Raw genomic sequence first — 16,963 nt, forward strand, 5'->3', positions numbered from 1 at the left:
ATTATCATCAATATAATTTTGGCATTTTTTTTTTTTTTATATTTATGACCCATTTTATATTACTACAACTTTATTTTTCATTGCTAAGAATGTTTAGGCAAACATTTTAAGTCAACCACACATTTCTGTTGCATTATTTGGTGCCTTAGTTTAGAAATGCTGTCTAGCAATTGATTTTTAATACTTAAACTTGTTTTAAAAATACAATTTGTAGTTATTAATTATTAAGTTATGGTATGCCCCAAGGATGAGTCCTCAGTCCACTCCTGTTGTCCCTCCACCTTTTCCTTTTACCAGGTCATTTAGTAACATGGTCCACATTTAAATTTTCCAGTAGATGTTTCTCAAATGCACATGCAGTAAAACCCTGGAGATATGTGTTGATTTTTACCAAGACATTTTAGCTTGGCTGTGGTAATCTACAAGTAATATTTAATTTTTGTTATGATGCAGAAGTGAAGAGGTACAATCGTGATTTCTTTCAACAAAAAAACAATGTTTTGTTCATTTCCTTTAGAATGCTGCCTCAAAACAGGCACAGTGTTGAGTTTTTTTCTACCAAACCGGTTCTATTGCTAAAACCGGTTTAGTAATGGATCTCTTTTTGCTTTCTTTGCACCAGTCCTTTTTCTGAACCAAAGTAGAGTCTGCTTATGTACAGAGAAAAACTATATAAGTACCAAACTTGAACATTAATTTAAAGATCACATTAACACTATTATAATGTTAGGTCAGAGTCTCTCATGTTTAGAGGATATGTTAAAATGTGTTTCTCTGTTTGTCTTCTCAGGAGCTTGACTATGGAGCACTGTATGAGGTCAGAACTCCTCACTTTTACGTGGAGGCCAACAAGATGCCTACAGCGCGGGTGAGTGGTCCTCTACATTGACCCTTTTGAACCTTCTGTCCTGCATGTTTAGGTGTTTTCCTGCTCCACCACACCCGATTAAAATAATGACATTACCTACCCAGCATCACATGATGTTCTGCAGAAAGCTGTGAATTACCTATTTATTCAGATCAAGTGTGTGGCAGTAGGAAAACACGTAAAACATGCAGGACAGAGAACCCCGACAACCTGGCTTGGTAACTGAGTCCAAGAAATACACACAGTAGTTTTTGATTCTTTAGTAAATTAATCAGGTACAAAAGCTAAAATTAAGGCATACTGTTTCTATGACCAGGAAATGATGCTTCTGGTAAATATACAGGGGTTGGACAATGAAACTGAAACACCTGGTTTTAGACCACAATAATTTATTAGTATGGTGTAGGGCCTCCTTTTGTGGCCAATACAGCGTCAATTCGTCTTGGGAATGACATATACAAGTCCTGCACAGTGGTCAGAGGGATTTTAAGCCATTCTTCTTGCAGGATAGTGGCCAGGTCACTACGTGATACTGGTGGAGGAAAACGTTTCCTGACTCGCTCCTCTAAAACACCCCAAAGTGGCTCAATAGTATTTAGATCTGGTGACTGTGCAGGCCATGGGAGATGTTCAACTTCACTTTCATGTTCATCAAACCAATCTTTCACCAGTCTTGCTGTGTGTATTGGTGCATTGTCATCCTGATACACGGCACCGTGTCCATCTAGCACAAGTATCGGGCCAAGGGAATGCCATGATATGGCAGCCCAAACCATCACTGATCCACCCCCATGCTTCACTCTGGGCATGCAACAGTCTGGGTGGTACGCTTCTTTGGGGCTTCTCCACACCGTAACTCTCCCGGATGTGGGGAAAACAGTAAAGGTGGAGTCATCAGAGAACAATACATGTTTCACATTGTCCACAGCCCAAGATTTGTGCTCCTTTCACCATTGAAACCGACGTTTGGCATTGGTGTGAGTGACCAAAGGTTTGGCTATAGCAGCCCAGCCGTGTATATTGACCCTGTGGAGCTCCAGACGGACAGTTCTGGTGGAAACAGGAGAGTTGAGGTGCACATTTAATTCTGCCGTGATTTGGGCAGCCGTGGTTTTATGTTTTTTGGATACAATCAGGGTTAGCACCCGAACATCCCTTTCAGACAGCTTCCTCTTGCGTCCACAGTTAATCCTGTTGGATGTGGTTCGTCCTTCTTGGTGGTATGCTGACATTACCCTGGATACCATGGCTCTTGATACATCACAAAGACTTGTTGTCTTGGTCACAGATGCGCCAGCAAGACGTGCACCAACAATTTGTCCTCTTTTGAACTCTGGTATGTCACCCATAATGTTGTGTGCATTTCAATATTTTGAGCAAAACTGTGCTCTTACCCTGCTAATTGAACCTTCACACTCTGTTCTTACTGGTGCAATGTGCAATCAATGAAGACTGGCTACCAGGCTGGTCCAATTTAGCCATAAAACCTCCCACATTAAAATGACAGGTGTTTCAGTTTCATTGTCCAACCCCTGTAGGTCAATATCAATGTAGATGGGATTTCCCAAAGGCATATTCTGAAGCCTAATTTCAAAAATATCTCTTTGCCTGCACATTTTAGTGTACTGTCAAAGCTTTGTACGACTACAGAGCACAGAGAGAAGATGAGCTTTGTTTCCCCAAACAAGCGCTCATACTGAACGTGGACAAGCAGGAGGGCGGCTGGTGAGTCCTCACCTTCGCAGCTTTCTCTGGGTTACTTGTTTTTATATAAAAGTCAGTCAATGTCATGTTTGAACGCTGCATTCAGGTGGAGAGGTGACTACGGAGGAAAGAAGCAGCTGTGGTTCCCTGCAAATTACGTAGAGGAGGTGCCCAGCTCTCCTACCAGAGAGCTGGATGAAGCCGTGAGTCGGGATGTGAACCTGATTGTTTGAAGATCTTCAGGCTGTTGGAACTGTTGGAAATAAATTTCTCTCTTTTTTGTTGCTTCAGTCTACAGAGAACAGTCCTCTGGGTAACTTCCTCAAGGGCTTTATCGATGTACCCACCTGCCATATTGGTGAGAACATTTTTGTCAGAATTATGCATTAGTCAACAAAGTGTGACAGGTCAACAGAAATATGGCGATAAGCTATGAGTGATCAATTAAGTATTTTTACAATGTACTGTATTATGTGGATCAATACGGTCTATCCAGCCGCAGTTTTAAGTCCTTTTGACAGTGATTCCATGATACCAAGGCAGAATATTTAAAAGCATTTAGTTCTGCTATGAAGACATTTGTAGAATACCTTGAGAGCTGACTAATCTCTTCAGCTGCAGGTCAAGTGCATTCAACGAGTAGGTGTTTCCTTACCTGCAGTGAAAAACAAGATGTACAATGATGCATAAATATTTATAGGATGTCACCACTTTGTTTTTTTATCCCCTTGGGCAGTTTTGATCTTAACTCTTCGCCATTTGATAAAATCATGAACTTAGTCTTTCCAGCATTTAACATAAAAGGAGAACATCAATGACAGGCTGCAAAAATTCAAATATTTGAGCTACTGATGGAGATAAACAATAGATAATAGTTCCATCTACATACAATTGAAATGCAGCATTTTTTTATATTACACTTACAGAGTGATGAGCAGGGTTTCTAATACAGAGCCCTGAGGAACTTCCTTGGATACTGGAAGTAAAGAGGAAAAAGACCAGGCATGATGGACACTCCGTGTTCACGCTGACAAGTAATATGAGAACCAACTTGGACTTGATGCACAAAGGTCAACATGTTCTGGTCTGTTTATCAACACAGTGTGGTCAACTGTGTTAAAACATTTTGAACAAACTGAGGAAAAGAGCACCAGGATATTTTTCTGCTATCTCTTGCATCAGTTTTTGTGTTGTGTTGTTTTCGGCATCAATCCTGACTGATGCCTTGACAAAATAAATTTTTGCCTCCCAAAAATGATGTATCACCTGACGGGTCAGCTCCTTTTAAACAAAGGAACCATTTAGGCAAAGTTCCTCTTTATTTTATAGGGAAAGATTAAAAAAACATAAAATACCACCATCTATTGCAAATGTCCCACTTCTTCAATTTACTTTTCTAGCAGGATAATACAGAAGATTTGCTTATGTCAATGTTTTGGGTCCCAGATTTACTATAAAGATAATTTATTGACATGCAACTTGCACTATGTTCTTCCATCTTACACTGGTTTCTGTCCTACCTTCCAGCCGTGCATAAAGATGGGAAGAACTCCCGGCCCTTCGTGTTTACCATCCACTCCCAGCACTTGAGCTCTCATCCAGTTCAGAGTCTGGATGTGGCAGCTGACAGTCTGGAAGATCTTAACGCCTGGGTCAGCAAAATCAGAGAAGCTGCACAGAATGCTGATGCACGGGTCAGTGCAACGCTGCACAGCAGACACAGAAAACCCCATACAAACACCCTTTATACTGATGTTTTTGTGCAACAATCGGTGCCTTGCTAAAGTGTCAATACCTCTTGAAGTCTTACGCATTTTGTCATAATGTATGTCATTGGGATTTTAGAGAACTGACAAATACAAAGTAGCATTATTCTTTTGAAACGCAATGAAGATTTTACAGTTCAAAATCTGAACTTTTCTGAACTCTCAAATACCAATCAGTACAACCAATTACCTTCAGAAGCTAGTAAACGGAGTCCACTTGTGAGTCATTTCAATATCTAATGTATAATGCAGCTAGTTTTTTGAAGGCCTCAGAGGTTTGTTAGAGAACATTGGTAATCTAACAGCATCATGAAGACCAAGGAACATAGCAAGGGGATAAGGTGGTGGAGAGGTTTAACCCAGGGTTAGGGTAGAAATCCATCACCTAAAAAAGGGAACGATTTGAAGCAAAGACCACCTAAATTAGACAGGGTGGCCATGAAGAGCATTAATCTGAGAAGCAGCCAAGAGCCCCATGGCAACTTTTGAGTAGCTGCAGAGATCCACTGATTAGGTTGGAGAATCTGTTGAAAGAATAACTATTAGTTGTGCACTCCACAAATACTGCCTTTTAGATGAGTGGCAGGTAGAGAGCCATTATTAAACAAAGCCAAAAAAAGTCAAATTTGTACCAGGCACGGCCCACCTGTGAGTGACAGTGCTCTGGTCAGAGGTACAATGCTATGTGGGGTGTAAAACTACCCCTGTACATCACCCTAGACATATCCCTCCTACAGTTAAAAATGATGATGGCAGCATCATGCCATGGCAACACTTTTCTTTAGCAGGAACAAGGGAAGCTGGTCAGTTTTGATGGGAAGATGGATGAAGCTACACCTCTTACAGGCTGTAAAAGACTTGAGACTGAGGCAAGAGTTCACCTTCCATCAGGGCCAGAACCCTATTCAACCAGTGCTGCATTGGTGTTTGGATCAAAGCATGTTCATGTGTTAGACTGGCCCAGTCAAAATCTCCAGAAATGCAAAGTTGTTAGAGACATAACCCAAAAGATGTGATTTTACAAAGTAATGACTTGGGGAGTATAATTAATATCCTTTTTACACAATTAGATGTTTTTTTCTACATTTGTTTGTACATGGTATGAGATGATGTTAATACAATTTTGAGATTGCTGCATTGTTGACCTGTATGGCAACAGATGCAGGAGGAGAAACAAATGGAGAGGAGGAAGAAGATCGCTGTGGAGCTGTCTGATCTCGTGGTTTACTGCAGGCCAGTACCTTTCAACGAAGACAGTGAGCATCAAACATTACTTCTTCACTTTTTTTAAAGATCGGTTTTTTAATTGTTCCGTGTCTCAGTTCCTTTGTTATGTGCCGTTTGCAGAGATCGGGACTGAGCGTGCCTGTTACAGGGACATGTCTTCCTTCCCAGAGACAAAAGCGGAGAAGTTTGCGACTCGTGCCAGAGGGAAGCGCTTCCTACAGTACAACCGTCGGCAGCTGTCCAGAGTTTATCCCAGAGGCCAGAGGCTGGACTCGTCCAACTACGACCCGCTGCCCATGTGGCTCTGTGGCTCCCAGCTGGTGGCTCTTAATTTCCAAACCCCAGGTCAGTAGCTTTCCTACGCCCCAGGAACAAATATCACATTAGGACCCTCAGAAACTAATTTGTGCATTAAAATGTTTGTTTACAGATAAACCCATGCAGCTCAACCAGGCCTTGTTCATGCTCGGAGGGAGCAGCGGCTTCGTTCCCCAACCTGACATCATGAGGGACGACACTTTTGATCCTTTTGACAAGGACACACTGCATGTTGAGCCAATCACCATCCAACTACAGGTCGGCCTGACAATTGGGATTGATAATGGAGAAATTCAAGAAAATATTTGCTCAAAAGCAGAAACAAAACATTAAAAAGTCCAAAAATCCACCTTTTGTTTTAATCAGGTAGTGGGAGCCCGCCATCTGCCAAAAAATGGTCGCAGCATCGTTTGTCCTTTCGTGGAGATGGAGATCTGTGGAGCCGACTACGATGGTTTCAAGTGCAAGACTGATGTCGTAGGTGAGGCAGCTGCTGCATGGCATTTAAAGCACTTTATCATGGTGGTCTGAATGCACTTTAACCATCTGCTCCTCTTGGCCCTCCCAGCTGATAACGGTCTGAATCCTGTGTGGATGCAGAAGCAGTTTGTGTTCGACATCCACAACCCCACCTTCTCCTTCCTACGCTTCACCGTTTACGAAGAGGACATGTTCAGTGATCCTAACTTCTTGGCACAAGCCACGTATCCAGTCCGTCTGCTGCGAACAGGTGAGCCGCTCCCCCTCAGCACATCAAAAGAAAAACACCTTTTTTATCAAACATCCAGCTTCATGTAACGTTTCTGTTGGCCAGGCTACAGAAGTATACTTCTGAAGAACAGCTACAGCGAGGAGCTGGAGCTGTCCTCACTTCTGGTTCACATAGAGATCGTCAATGCAAAGGTAGGTGGTGGTTCTCCCTCTGTGATGTTTGAGGCTGGATCTAAAGCCACCAGATCACTCCAGCATTTTTCTTTTTGTCCAAAGATAGAAAACACTAAATATCTTACCTGTTGTAGAAACCTCTCTAGGCTGCTTCATTTGAGACAAAAGTGGACTTCTGCCACGACTGACCTGAGATGTTCTTCATTAGCCCTTGAGAGTACATTTTTTGTGCTTCACCTGTGGCCATTGGACACAAAAAATGCTCCTTTAAAGCTTACAATAGACATGTTATGTATAAATATATTTTTCTTGTTTTGTTCCATAAACCAGTATTAGCTTCAGTCCTCACCATTCACAGCAAATATCCCTTTGAAATTTAACCCCTTAAATGCCAATCTTAGCTATTTAAGGTCTTTTTGTTTTGTTTTGGGCAAAACACAAAACTTGATTGTTTTTATTTCCCCCTCTCATATATGCAAATTAGATTTTTGGGGGTCTTATCTGACAGGGTTTCTCTACAGCTGGAAAATGTATTGAAAGGTATCAACCGACATTTCAGTGTTTTCCACTTCTGGGTAAATATGGAAGAAAAAAAACAAGAGTATTGAAATGTATTTGTAATTCCAGACCCTTTATCCTTTCCTTTCATTAAAATGTCCTTGTATATTTCCTTGTGTCCTTTCTTCCTATCTTGCATCCTACCTCCCTTCTTTCCCTTCTCTCTGTCTTTCCTAACTCACTGTCCATCATTGTGCCCTTTCTCTCATTTGTTTCCTTCTTTTGTTTCCTACTGTACTTCCCTGTATCTATCCTTTCTTTCTTTATTTCATTCCTTCTGCCCTATCATACTTCTTCCTTCCTTCCATCCTTTGGTCCCTTCTTCCATGTGTTCATCCATGTGTGCTTCCATCCTACCTACCCATTTCTGGTTATTTCAGGTTGCATATGTAATGTTTGCAAACTATTAAAATATCTGTCATGAATTCATGGTGAACTTTATATTTTAGAATTTGATCATTTTATATTTTTTTGTTCAAAGTCGTTAAACAGTTGTCCAGTAGTTGTTTTTTACATGCCATATATGCAAATAAATTTTTTTAAACACTAAAATCACATAAAATTTGATTGTGAAAGATTTTAACCTTCTTAAAAAATAAACTACACTAAAAAATTTGTTTTTAATTGAGTGAATAAAGTAGTCAGATTTTCATGGACAAGGGACCTGAAAATCAGTGTAGATCCAAAATCTGAAAGGGTTTTGCACTTTTGCCTTATTAAAAGAAAGGAATCCAGTTTGCAAATTATTTTGAACTCGATTGAAAAAAACAAACATTTGGTCTATTCTCAGCTGTAAGAACAGGATTTGGGTCACTCTTTCTTTGAGAATACTTGTTGTATTTAGCCAAGTTTAATAAATTAAATAAAAGCAGATTTGAAAGCTTTTGAGTAAAGGTAAGTGGATAGATGTGGTCCTATTTACTATAAAAATTGAATAAAATGTGAAATGCGTGGTTTTTAAAGATAAATACTTTGTCTCCTTGTGCATTAACCACCTGTGTTGTGGAATAAATTTTTTTATCATCATTGAATTACAGTCGGGAGCCGCACAAAATCAGTACAGAGACCACAAATGCACACTGTAATCCACACTGACCTGATATGACCCCTGATACGCCACGCTCCTCACCCTCTCTGGGATTGCAGGAAGAAGATGACGAGAACATGTACACATCCATCCAGCGGCTAAGGGATCGAACCATTGAGTTGTCCACCAAGGTTTCTCTCCTGGAGAGGTCGGGATCTGCGGATCTCAGCTACCAGCAGAGTCTGGAGGAGCTCACGGTGGCCCAGGACCAGCTGAGCGAACTGGTCGAGGCTCGCAACCGCCGGTAACACATGATGTGCCACGAAAAGGAACAGAAACATACAAAAATGATGAATGATTATTTCTGACATCCACACGAAAACAGATCACACCTTGTACAATAGGAACAATTACTGGTTTTTCAGATGTTTGTTTTTAAATACTATATTTTTGTCTGAAAAAAACCTGTTATTCTCTTATAGTGGCCCTAGTGCCCTGAAAGCTGTAAATATCAAAAAATAATTGATCTTCTCTGTTGACACAACTTTCTGCTGTGTCATCAGAAGGACAAGATGTTTACACTCTCAAGCCTGTTAGATCACAACGCAACACGATGGAGAGCGGCCACAAACAATCTGTTGTGAGAACCGTCTTCTTCTCACAGTCTCAAAGGTTAGGTGGAGCAGGCAAGGCCATAAACTATATCTGTTTCTTGAGCATCATTGGTGGTTAACATGAGACCGTGCAATTAAAGAAGAAATTGCCAAAAAAAAGGAGCTCCATCCCAGACTCTGAAGGCTCTCGGTTAACATATTAAATATTAAAGCTGATCACAGGATTATTAGATAGATATAATACTAGGCGGAACAAGAATGAGTTGTTCAGGATTAAAAGAAAAGAACTATTTTGTTTTCTAAAAGTGAACATCTCAGTTTGGTTCTCTGTTACAAAAAGAGCCTATCAGCACAAACACGCCATACCAGCTGTCAAGCACGGTGGTGGAGGGGTGATAATTTGGGCTTGTTCTGCAGCCACAGGACCTGGGCACCTTATGAACTGCTGTATATCAAAGTATTCCCGAGTCAAATGTGAGACCATCTCCCTGGTAGCTAAAGCTCATCCCAAACTGGGTCATAAACATGACAACAATCCCAAACAGAGCAGCTAATCTATAACAGAAAGAAAGGAATCAAGGTGTTGCATTGAAAAGTCCAGACCTCTGCCTGAGAGAAACTTCATGAACTGAAGCAACGTTGCAAAATTCCTCCAAAGCTATATAGGGAGCTGATAAGTTCATACGAAAGATCTGTAGCTGTTAAAGATTTTTACGTGCTGCATGTCTGCTTTGACTGTTTTGGTCATTATATATAAATAAATATTACTTTGAACTGAAAAGGCGTTTCGAAAAGAAAACCAAGGATTTGTTTTTTTTTCTGTCTAAACCACTTGTTTTTATCTTATCAGTGTTTGATTTTTTAGCTTCTCGTTTGAGAAATTCTTTCCATCTCATATGTTATGAACTGGATTCTAACCTGCCTAGATCCTTAAATTCTGCTTGTTTTCCAGCCTGATGGAGAAGAAGAGGAGGGAGAAACTGAGGCAGCAGTTTGCAGCAAAACGCAGCTAATGGCATCGTCCACCAGAGAGCACTAACCTTCAAACATAGTGCCTGGCACGCTGTGAAGAAGCTGCTTCCACAGAAGCGGAATGCAATCTGAAACTGAAAAGAAAAATAAGTGGGATATAAAGCACGTATGGTAAAAATATTACAAACAGAAACATCTCATGGACTAAAAACTAAGCTATAAAACAATCAGGATTGAGGCTGAAACACACTAAGAGCAAACTGTGGGGGCTACCTCTAAAGATTTCATGAAAACAGCTGAAACAGGAACGTAATATATAGATAAAAGTATATTTTCCACTGCTGTGTAAAAATTTCAAAGCTCAATAAATAATCATTTTAGTAGAGTTTGACTTACATTAAAGCTTTTAAAAGAATAAAATGATATTACATCTGATCTTACTGTGTTTCAAAGTTTATAATAACAGGATGAAATGGAGAAGAAAACTCAGGTTACACACAAAAATTGAATAAAAGTGTTGCTATCAGGATGTAGAAAGGGAGTGGTGGGCACACGTAGCAAAGAGGTAATATCCTGTTTGTGCCTTTTTGTTATTAACGTTTTTAAAGTGTGCTGAAAAGAAAATAAAGTCTGCTTTTCACTAGAACTGGAAAAGTTTTCCTTTATGGGAAAACATAAAACAACTGGAGAACGAATGCACTCCTTTGGTTTAGACCACTAGTCATGAAGGAATTTAAAGACTGAAGTCTCCTAATCGAGTCTTTTTTGGGGGCAATAACAAGAACTAGGTCCTCAGAAGAGCACAAAATGTCAAACAAATTCCCCCCAACACAAATAAGGACTTATTTTAATACTTGTAAGGGCTCTGTATTAATCCATGCTACCTTCAGAAAAAGGGCGCCCACTGGATGTCAACCATTACACCAGTCAAATAAGGGCTATGACAGAAAACTAGTAGAGGACTTGTGTCTGATTTGTTTTGCTTTTTTAACTGCCAACTCTTTTTTCAACACATCTAATTAGCTTGATCGGTATCAGACTCAATCATCTCACTAATCAACAGATGGGGATGAGCCGGTCGTGGATCTGCAAAAAGCAGCTTTGAATACTGCATGGCTTCCTGTCTGACCCACCCATCAGGGGCTACTTTACTCTTGTCTAACTGATCATTGTGTACATAACTTCTTTTAGGTGAAAAAACATATTACAGAAACAATGCTCTTTGTAACTTTATGGTAAAATTAATATTGTGTACCTGGAGCTCCCTTTAAAAATGTTTCCATGGATAAAAACCTCTCTTTTCTCCCTTTAGTATGCTGTACTGTGCAGAGACTTCTATGCAAAAGTCTTCTTCTCTGCCTCTTTGTGTATTAGAAAACCAGACTCCAGTTGTGTTTTCTCTCTCTCTGTACCTTTGCTTACTGTCCAGTATTAATACTCTGTATTACAAATTCTGTGTGAGTTTCCAGTTAATAAAGCTCTTTATGTATACTTCTAGAGTGATCTTGTCTCTGTAGCAGAAAATAACTACCTAAAAGACCACAGAGGTATTGACTGAAACATTTACCTATGTGTCTCGTGCTTAGGAAAAGGGGTGGAATTTGGGCCAAGGACTGGATTCGAGGGTGATGTACTAGCCACATGTTAATTCCTTATAAAGGTTTAATTCAAAACATCCATCCATCCATTGTCTATACCAGTTGTGGGCAAACTTTTTGACTCGTGGGCCAAATTGGGTTCTAAAATATGACAGAGGGGCCGGGCCAGGAGCGGATGGATGTAGTATTTGTGTCAACTAATATAAATGACATGTAAAAGCCATAACATAAAAAAGGTTCTGTCCTTTGGTAGTAAAGCATGGATATGCAAGGCTTATTGTTCAATTGAATTCAAATTATTTTCCAAAGGCATTTTTTTCCACAACACAGTAGAGAGCCTTATGTTTGGCGGGCCGGATTAAAAACCCAAACGGGCCATAGTTTGCCCTTGCCTGGTCTATACCATCATATCCTTGAAGGCAAGGCAAGTTTATTTGTGTAGCACATTTCAGCAACAAGACAATTCATAGTGCTTTACATGATGAAAACATTAGGAAGGAAAGCACATTTAAAAAGCACATTGCATCTCCAATGTTAAAGAGATTAAAATGTAAACTAATCATTTTTGTCTTTGTTGTGAAATAATAGTAAAATAATTTTTAACTGCAGAGCTGGTAAATGTGTAATGCTACTTTAAGGCTTAGAATAACCAAATTAATGATTTAACAAGTTAATCCGTAAATCACAAATGTTTCTCCAAAGGAGTTCTGACACGACCCGGAAATAACATGTCAGTGAGGAGACATTCAGTGTGATGTGCTGGAACTAGTAGCACTTGAGGGACAAACCCTCATCTAAACCTTATCAGGAGATGGGAGATATTCTCACAGAAAATGTCCTGGAAAATCCTCTTACGTTTGTATACCCGATAAAATACTTTTGAACACAGTTAAACCCAAAATTATTCAACCAAGAGTATCGAATAAAAACAACTTATCTAGATTAAAATTTCATTACAAGAAGGTTCCGCATCAAGAAATGATTCCCCCTTCTTAATAACCTTAAGAAGGTTATTATAAAAAATTGTCTGAGTAATGAACAGTTTTGGGTTTAAATGCAACCTGCATAAAATAAGAATTATGGCCATATTATTTTCAAAATCATTCAAAAATGAAATTCATAATTATTCAAGTACAATAAAAGTTTGAAAACTTCAGTAGTAATAAGCACAGCTATAAAATAAGATCTAAAATAGCTTAAACTGCAGCTTTCTTCATCTAAAAGACAAAAGAGGAGCACCCAGTCTTCTCTGTGAAAAACAAGCATCTTATGACACCTCAAGGCTGTTGCAAGCTTTACATAGAAGGGATCGTTGGATTGACCTGAAAAGAAGAGAATAATGTTAAAAGAGTCACATCTGAAATAAATACAGTTTCTTGTCATCGGCTTTTGGGATGGAGCTCTCTCACGGGGAGGTGCCCCTGTGGGGAAATAACCTGTTCGATATCTATGTCCTGGTTGGGGGTGACTCTATGGGGAAATTCATGTTTGGGTTCATGGGGGGTGGGAGGGTCATGGAGTGGGGTTTATAATACATTGGTGGGGACGACTGTTTCACCCTTGGGTGGCTATGGATAGCTGGCTAGTTTGGACTAGGTGAACCCCTCCTTTTTTTTTTCAGTTTTTTATACCCTGTCTATGGATGGGGTTGGGGGTTATCTTGTATTCTCTTTATCCTTTTTTCGCTCCTCTATTCTTATCTCCGCTCCCTTTTAACTTTTTGCCCCACCACTCTCCCTTTCTTTCTTTTTTTTTCTCCTCTTATTTCCGTCTTTGTGTCCCTGCATTTGAAATAATCCCAAAGCAGTTTCTACTAAAGTTTTTTATATCTATCAAGTGGAACATTACAGAGAAGGCCGTAATGCTCCATTTGTAAAAGTAAATTTTTGGGCTTCTTCTTGGCACTTACACAATTCTGAGCACTGCTCTGCCAGACAGGACACGAAAAGAAAGAAGAACAAAACAAACACTCTTTGCACCGTGAGGGACCGGTGCAAAGAGGATTGGGTGGCAGACGAAGGTGGAGACCTCAGCGGCCCGATCCCCGGATGCTTAGGCTGGCTCTAGGGACGTGGAATGTCACTTCGCTGGGGGGGAAGAAGCCGGAGCTTGTGCGGGAGGTCGAGAGATATCGACTAGAAATAGTCGGGCTCGCCTCCACGCACAGCGTGGGCTCTGGAACCCATCTCCTTGAGAGGTGCTGGACTCTCTTCTACTCTGGAGTGGCCCACGGGGAGAGGCGGCGGGCTGGTATGGGTTTGCTTGTAGCCCCCCAGCTCAGCCGTCTCGTGTTGGGGTTTACCCCAGTGGATGAGAGGGTCGTATCCCTGCGCCTTCGGGTTGGGGATAGGTCTCTGACTGTCGTCTCGGCCTACGGGCCGAGCGGTAGTGCGGAGTACCCGGCCTTCTTGGTGTCCCTGTCGGGGGTGCTGGATAGTGCCCCTCCCGGGGACTCCATTATTCTGCTGGGGGACTTCAACGCCCACGTGGGAAATGACAGTGACACCCGGAGAGGCATGATCGGGAGGAATGGCCACCCCGATCTGAATCCGAGTGGTGTTTTGTTATTGGACTTCTGTGCTAGCCACGGATTGTCCATAATGAACACCATGTTCAAACATAAGGGTGTCCATCAGTGTGCTTGGCACCAGGACACCCTAGGCAGGAGGTCGATGATCGACTTGTCGTATCATCAGACCTTCGGCCGCATGTTTTGGACACTCGGATGAAGAGAGGGGCTGATCAGATCCCGGGGGATGTTGGAGACATAGAGTCCGAATGGACCATGTTCTCCGCATCTATTGTCGATGCTGCTGACCGTAGCTGTGGCCGTAAGGTCTGCGGTGCCTGTCGTGGCGGCAATCCCAGAACCCGGTGGTGGACACCAGCAGTAAGGGATGCTGTCAAGCTGAAGAAGGAGTCCCATCGGCTGTGGTTGGCTTGTGGGACTCCTGAGGCGGCTGACGGGTACCGTGAGGCCAAGCGTGCTGCGGCCCGGGCTGTGGCAGAGGCAAAAACTCGGGCCTAGGAGGAGTTCGGTGAGGCCATGGAGAAGGACTACCGGTTGGCCTCGAAGCGATTCTGGCAAACCGTCCGGCGCCTCAGGAGGGGGAAGCAGTGCTTCGCCAACACTGTTTATAGTGGGGGTGGGAGGCTGCTGACCTCGACTGAGGACATTATCGGGCGGTGGAAGGAGTACTTCGAGGATCTCCTCAATCCTGCCATCACGCATTCCGTGGTGGAAACAGAGGCTGGGGACTCGGGGTTGGACTCTTTCATCACCCGGGTTGAAGTCACCGAGGTGGTTAAAAAGCTCTGCGGTGGCAAGGCTTTGGGGTTGGATGAGATCCGCCCTGAGTACCTGAAGTCTTTGGATGTTGTGGGGCTGTCATGGTTGACACGCCTCTTCAACATTGCGTGGCGGTCGGGGACAGTGCCTCTGGATTGGCAGACGGGGGTGGTGGTCCCCCTTCATAAGAAGGGTGACCGGAGGATGTGTTCCAACTACAGGGGGATCACACTCCTCAGCCTCCCTCGTAAGGCCTACGCCAGGGTATTGGAGTGGAGAGTCCGGCCGATAGTCGAACCTTGGCTTCAGGAGGAGCAGTGTGGTTTTCGTCCCGGCCGTGGAACACTGGACCAGCTCTATACCCTCTACAGGGTGCTCGAGGGTTCATGGGAGTTTGCCCAACCGGTTCACATGTGTTTTGTGGACCATTCGACTGTGTCCCTCGTGATGCCCTGTGGGGGGTGCTCCAGGATAATGGAATCGGGGGCCCTTTATTAGGGGCCATCCGGTCCCTGTACGAGCGGAGCAGGAGTTTGGTTCGCATTGCCGGCATAACTTTTATGGACAGGATTTCTAGACGCAGCCAAGGGCCGGAGGGGGTGTGGTTTGGGGACCAGTGGATTTTGTCTCTTCTTTTTGCGGATGACGTGGTTCTGCTGGCCCCCTCTAGCCAAGACCTACAGCATGCGCTGGGGCGGTTCGCAGCCGAGTGTGAAGCGGCTGGGATGAAGATCAGCTCCTCCATGTCCGAGGCCATGGTACTCGACCGGAAAAGGGTGGCTTGTCCTCTTCAGGTTGGAGGGGAGTTCCCTCCTCAAGTGGAGGAGTTTGAGTATCTCGGGGTCTTGTTCACGAGTGGGGGAAAAATGGAGCGGGAGATCGACAGACGGATCGGTGCGGCTGCCGGTCCATTGTGGTGAAGAGAGAGCTGAGCCGAAAAGCAAAGCTCTCAATTTACCGGTCGGTCTACATTCCTACCCTCACCTATGGCCATAAACTTTGGGTCATGACTGAAAGAACGAGATCCCGGATACAAGCGGCTGAAATGAGCTTCCTCCGTAGGGTGGCCGGGCACTCCCTCAGAGATAGGGTGAGGAGCTCGGCCATCTGGGAGGGGCTCGGAGTAGAGCCGCTGCTCCTCCACATCGAGAGGAGCCAGTTGAGGTGGCTCGGGCATCTATATCGGATGCCTCCTGGACGCCTTCCTCGGGAGGTGTTCCAGGCACGTCCCACCGGGAGGAGGCCCAGGGGACGGCCCAGGACACGCTGGAGGGACTATGTCTCTCGGCTGGCCTGGGAACGCCTTGGACTCCACCCGTAGGAGCTGGAGGAGGTGTCTGGGGAGAGGGACGTCTGGGTGTCTCTGTTGAGTCTGCTGGTCCAGGTCCCGGATAAGTGGAAGACGACGAGTACGAGTACAAACGTTCTGTCACAAGAGCTGGGACTGAACATTAAAGTAAACTAAAGTTACTAAATGTTTTATGAAAACCTACTGAATCCATGCTGCGTTAAACAATTGATTATCTTTCAGCTTAAAGCTACTTTGCTGCTCTGAAACTGGCCTTACCTGAAGTCCTACAAGTAAAAAAAAATGGCTTCTGATATTGCAACTAGTCAAGGAAAGACATCAGAAGATGTTTCCTCTCCTGGCCTCCATTCTCCTAAATGTTGTTGACAACAAAAGTTGTACGTCTTGCTTTCTTAGAAACATAAAAAAACTTAAAGATGTCCACATCTGCTGCTTTTTTGTTTTTAATTTAGGGAAATTTTGCAAATAAATGTACTATCTTAATATGTCCCAACTTGGCTAAAATCAGCAGAGACCTCCATATGTCGTGGCACAAAGTCTGTCCTGCTTCAGTTTATAAAGACTGATTTATTATCAGGACATAACATCCATCCATCTTCAAGAAAAAAAATACAAATCAGGCAGAACATCAAGTTTGTTCAAAGTCCAGCTTCAGTTGTGAGTCCTGCTGAAATAATTCAGAGGTTTACACATCAAACACGTTTTGATTGGATCACCGAATAACTGTAGTACATCAGTTATACATTCATCAAATTTTCTCTGGACTGCACATCAGAGACACTAAGAACTTTACAGCAGCTGCCAGACAAAACACATCATTCAAGAAGA

General features: G+C 42.7%; 1 protein-coding gene across 4 annotated transcripts in view; it reads left to right on the forward strand.

Moving 5' to 3' along the window:
• The window catches only part of LOC124873539 (1-phosphatidylinositol 4,5-bisphosphate phosphodiesterase gamma-1-like), a 48,928-nt gene extending 37,498 nt beyond the window's left edge, over positions 1 to 11,430 (forward strand). For 2 of the 4 annotated variants that reach the window (XM_047374249.1, XM_047374250.1), the window contains 13 exons: positions 791 to 868; positions 2,490 to 2,593; positions 2,679 to 2,775; positions 2,864 to 2,930; positions 4,100 to 4,266; positions 5,498 to 5,594; positions 5,686 to 5,910; positions 5,996 to 6,141; positions 6,250 to 6,364; positions 6,452 to 6,613; positions 6,698 to 6,786; positions 8,473 to 8,657; positions 9,920 to 11,430. In XM_047374249.1, the coding sequence (XP_047230205.1) occupies positions 791 to 868; positions 2,490 to 2,593; positions 2,679 to 2,775; positions 2,864 to 2,930; positions 4,100 to 4,266; positions 5,498 to 5,594; positions 5,686 to 5,910; positions 5,996 to 6,141; positions 6,250 to 6,364; positions 6,452 to 6,613; positions 6,698 to 6,786; positions 8,473 to 8,657; positions 9,920 to 9,980 (1,593 nt within the window). In that variant the 3' untranslated portion in view covers positions 9,981 to 11,430. Of the gene's footprint in view, positions 1 to 790; positions 869 to 2,489; positions 2,594 to 2,678; positions 2,776 to 2,863; positions 2,931 to 4,099; positions 4,267 to 5,497; positions 5,595 to 5,685; positions 5,911 to 5,995; positions 6,142 to 6,249; positions 6,365 to 6,451; positions 6,614 to 6,697; positions 6,787 to 6,902; positions 8,452 to 8,472; positions 8,658 to 9,919 lie in introns of those variants that run through there. The other 2 variants (XM_047374251.1, XR_007039565.1) reach the window with 2 other exon arrangements.
• Positions 11,431 to 16,963: the final 5,533 nt, after the last annotated feature.

This window comes from Girardinichthys multiradiatus, chromosome 9 (assembly GCF_021462225.1).
Source record: "Girardinichthys multiradiatus isolate DD_20200921_A chromosome 9, DD_fGirMul_XY1, whole genome shotgun sequence".
NCBI classification, from domain to species: Eukaryota; Metazoa; Chordata; class Actinopteri; order Cyprinodontiformes; family Goodeidae; genus Girardinichthys; species Girardinichthys multiradiatus.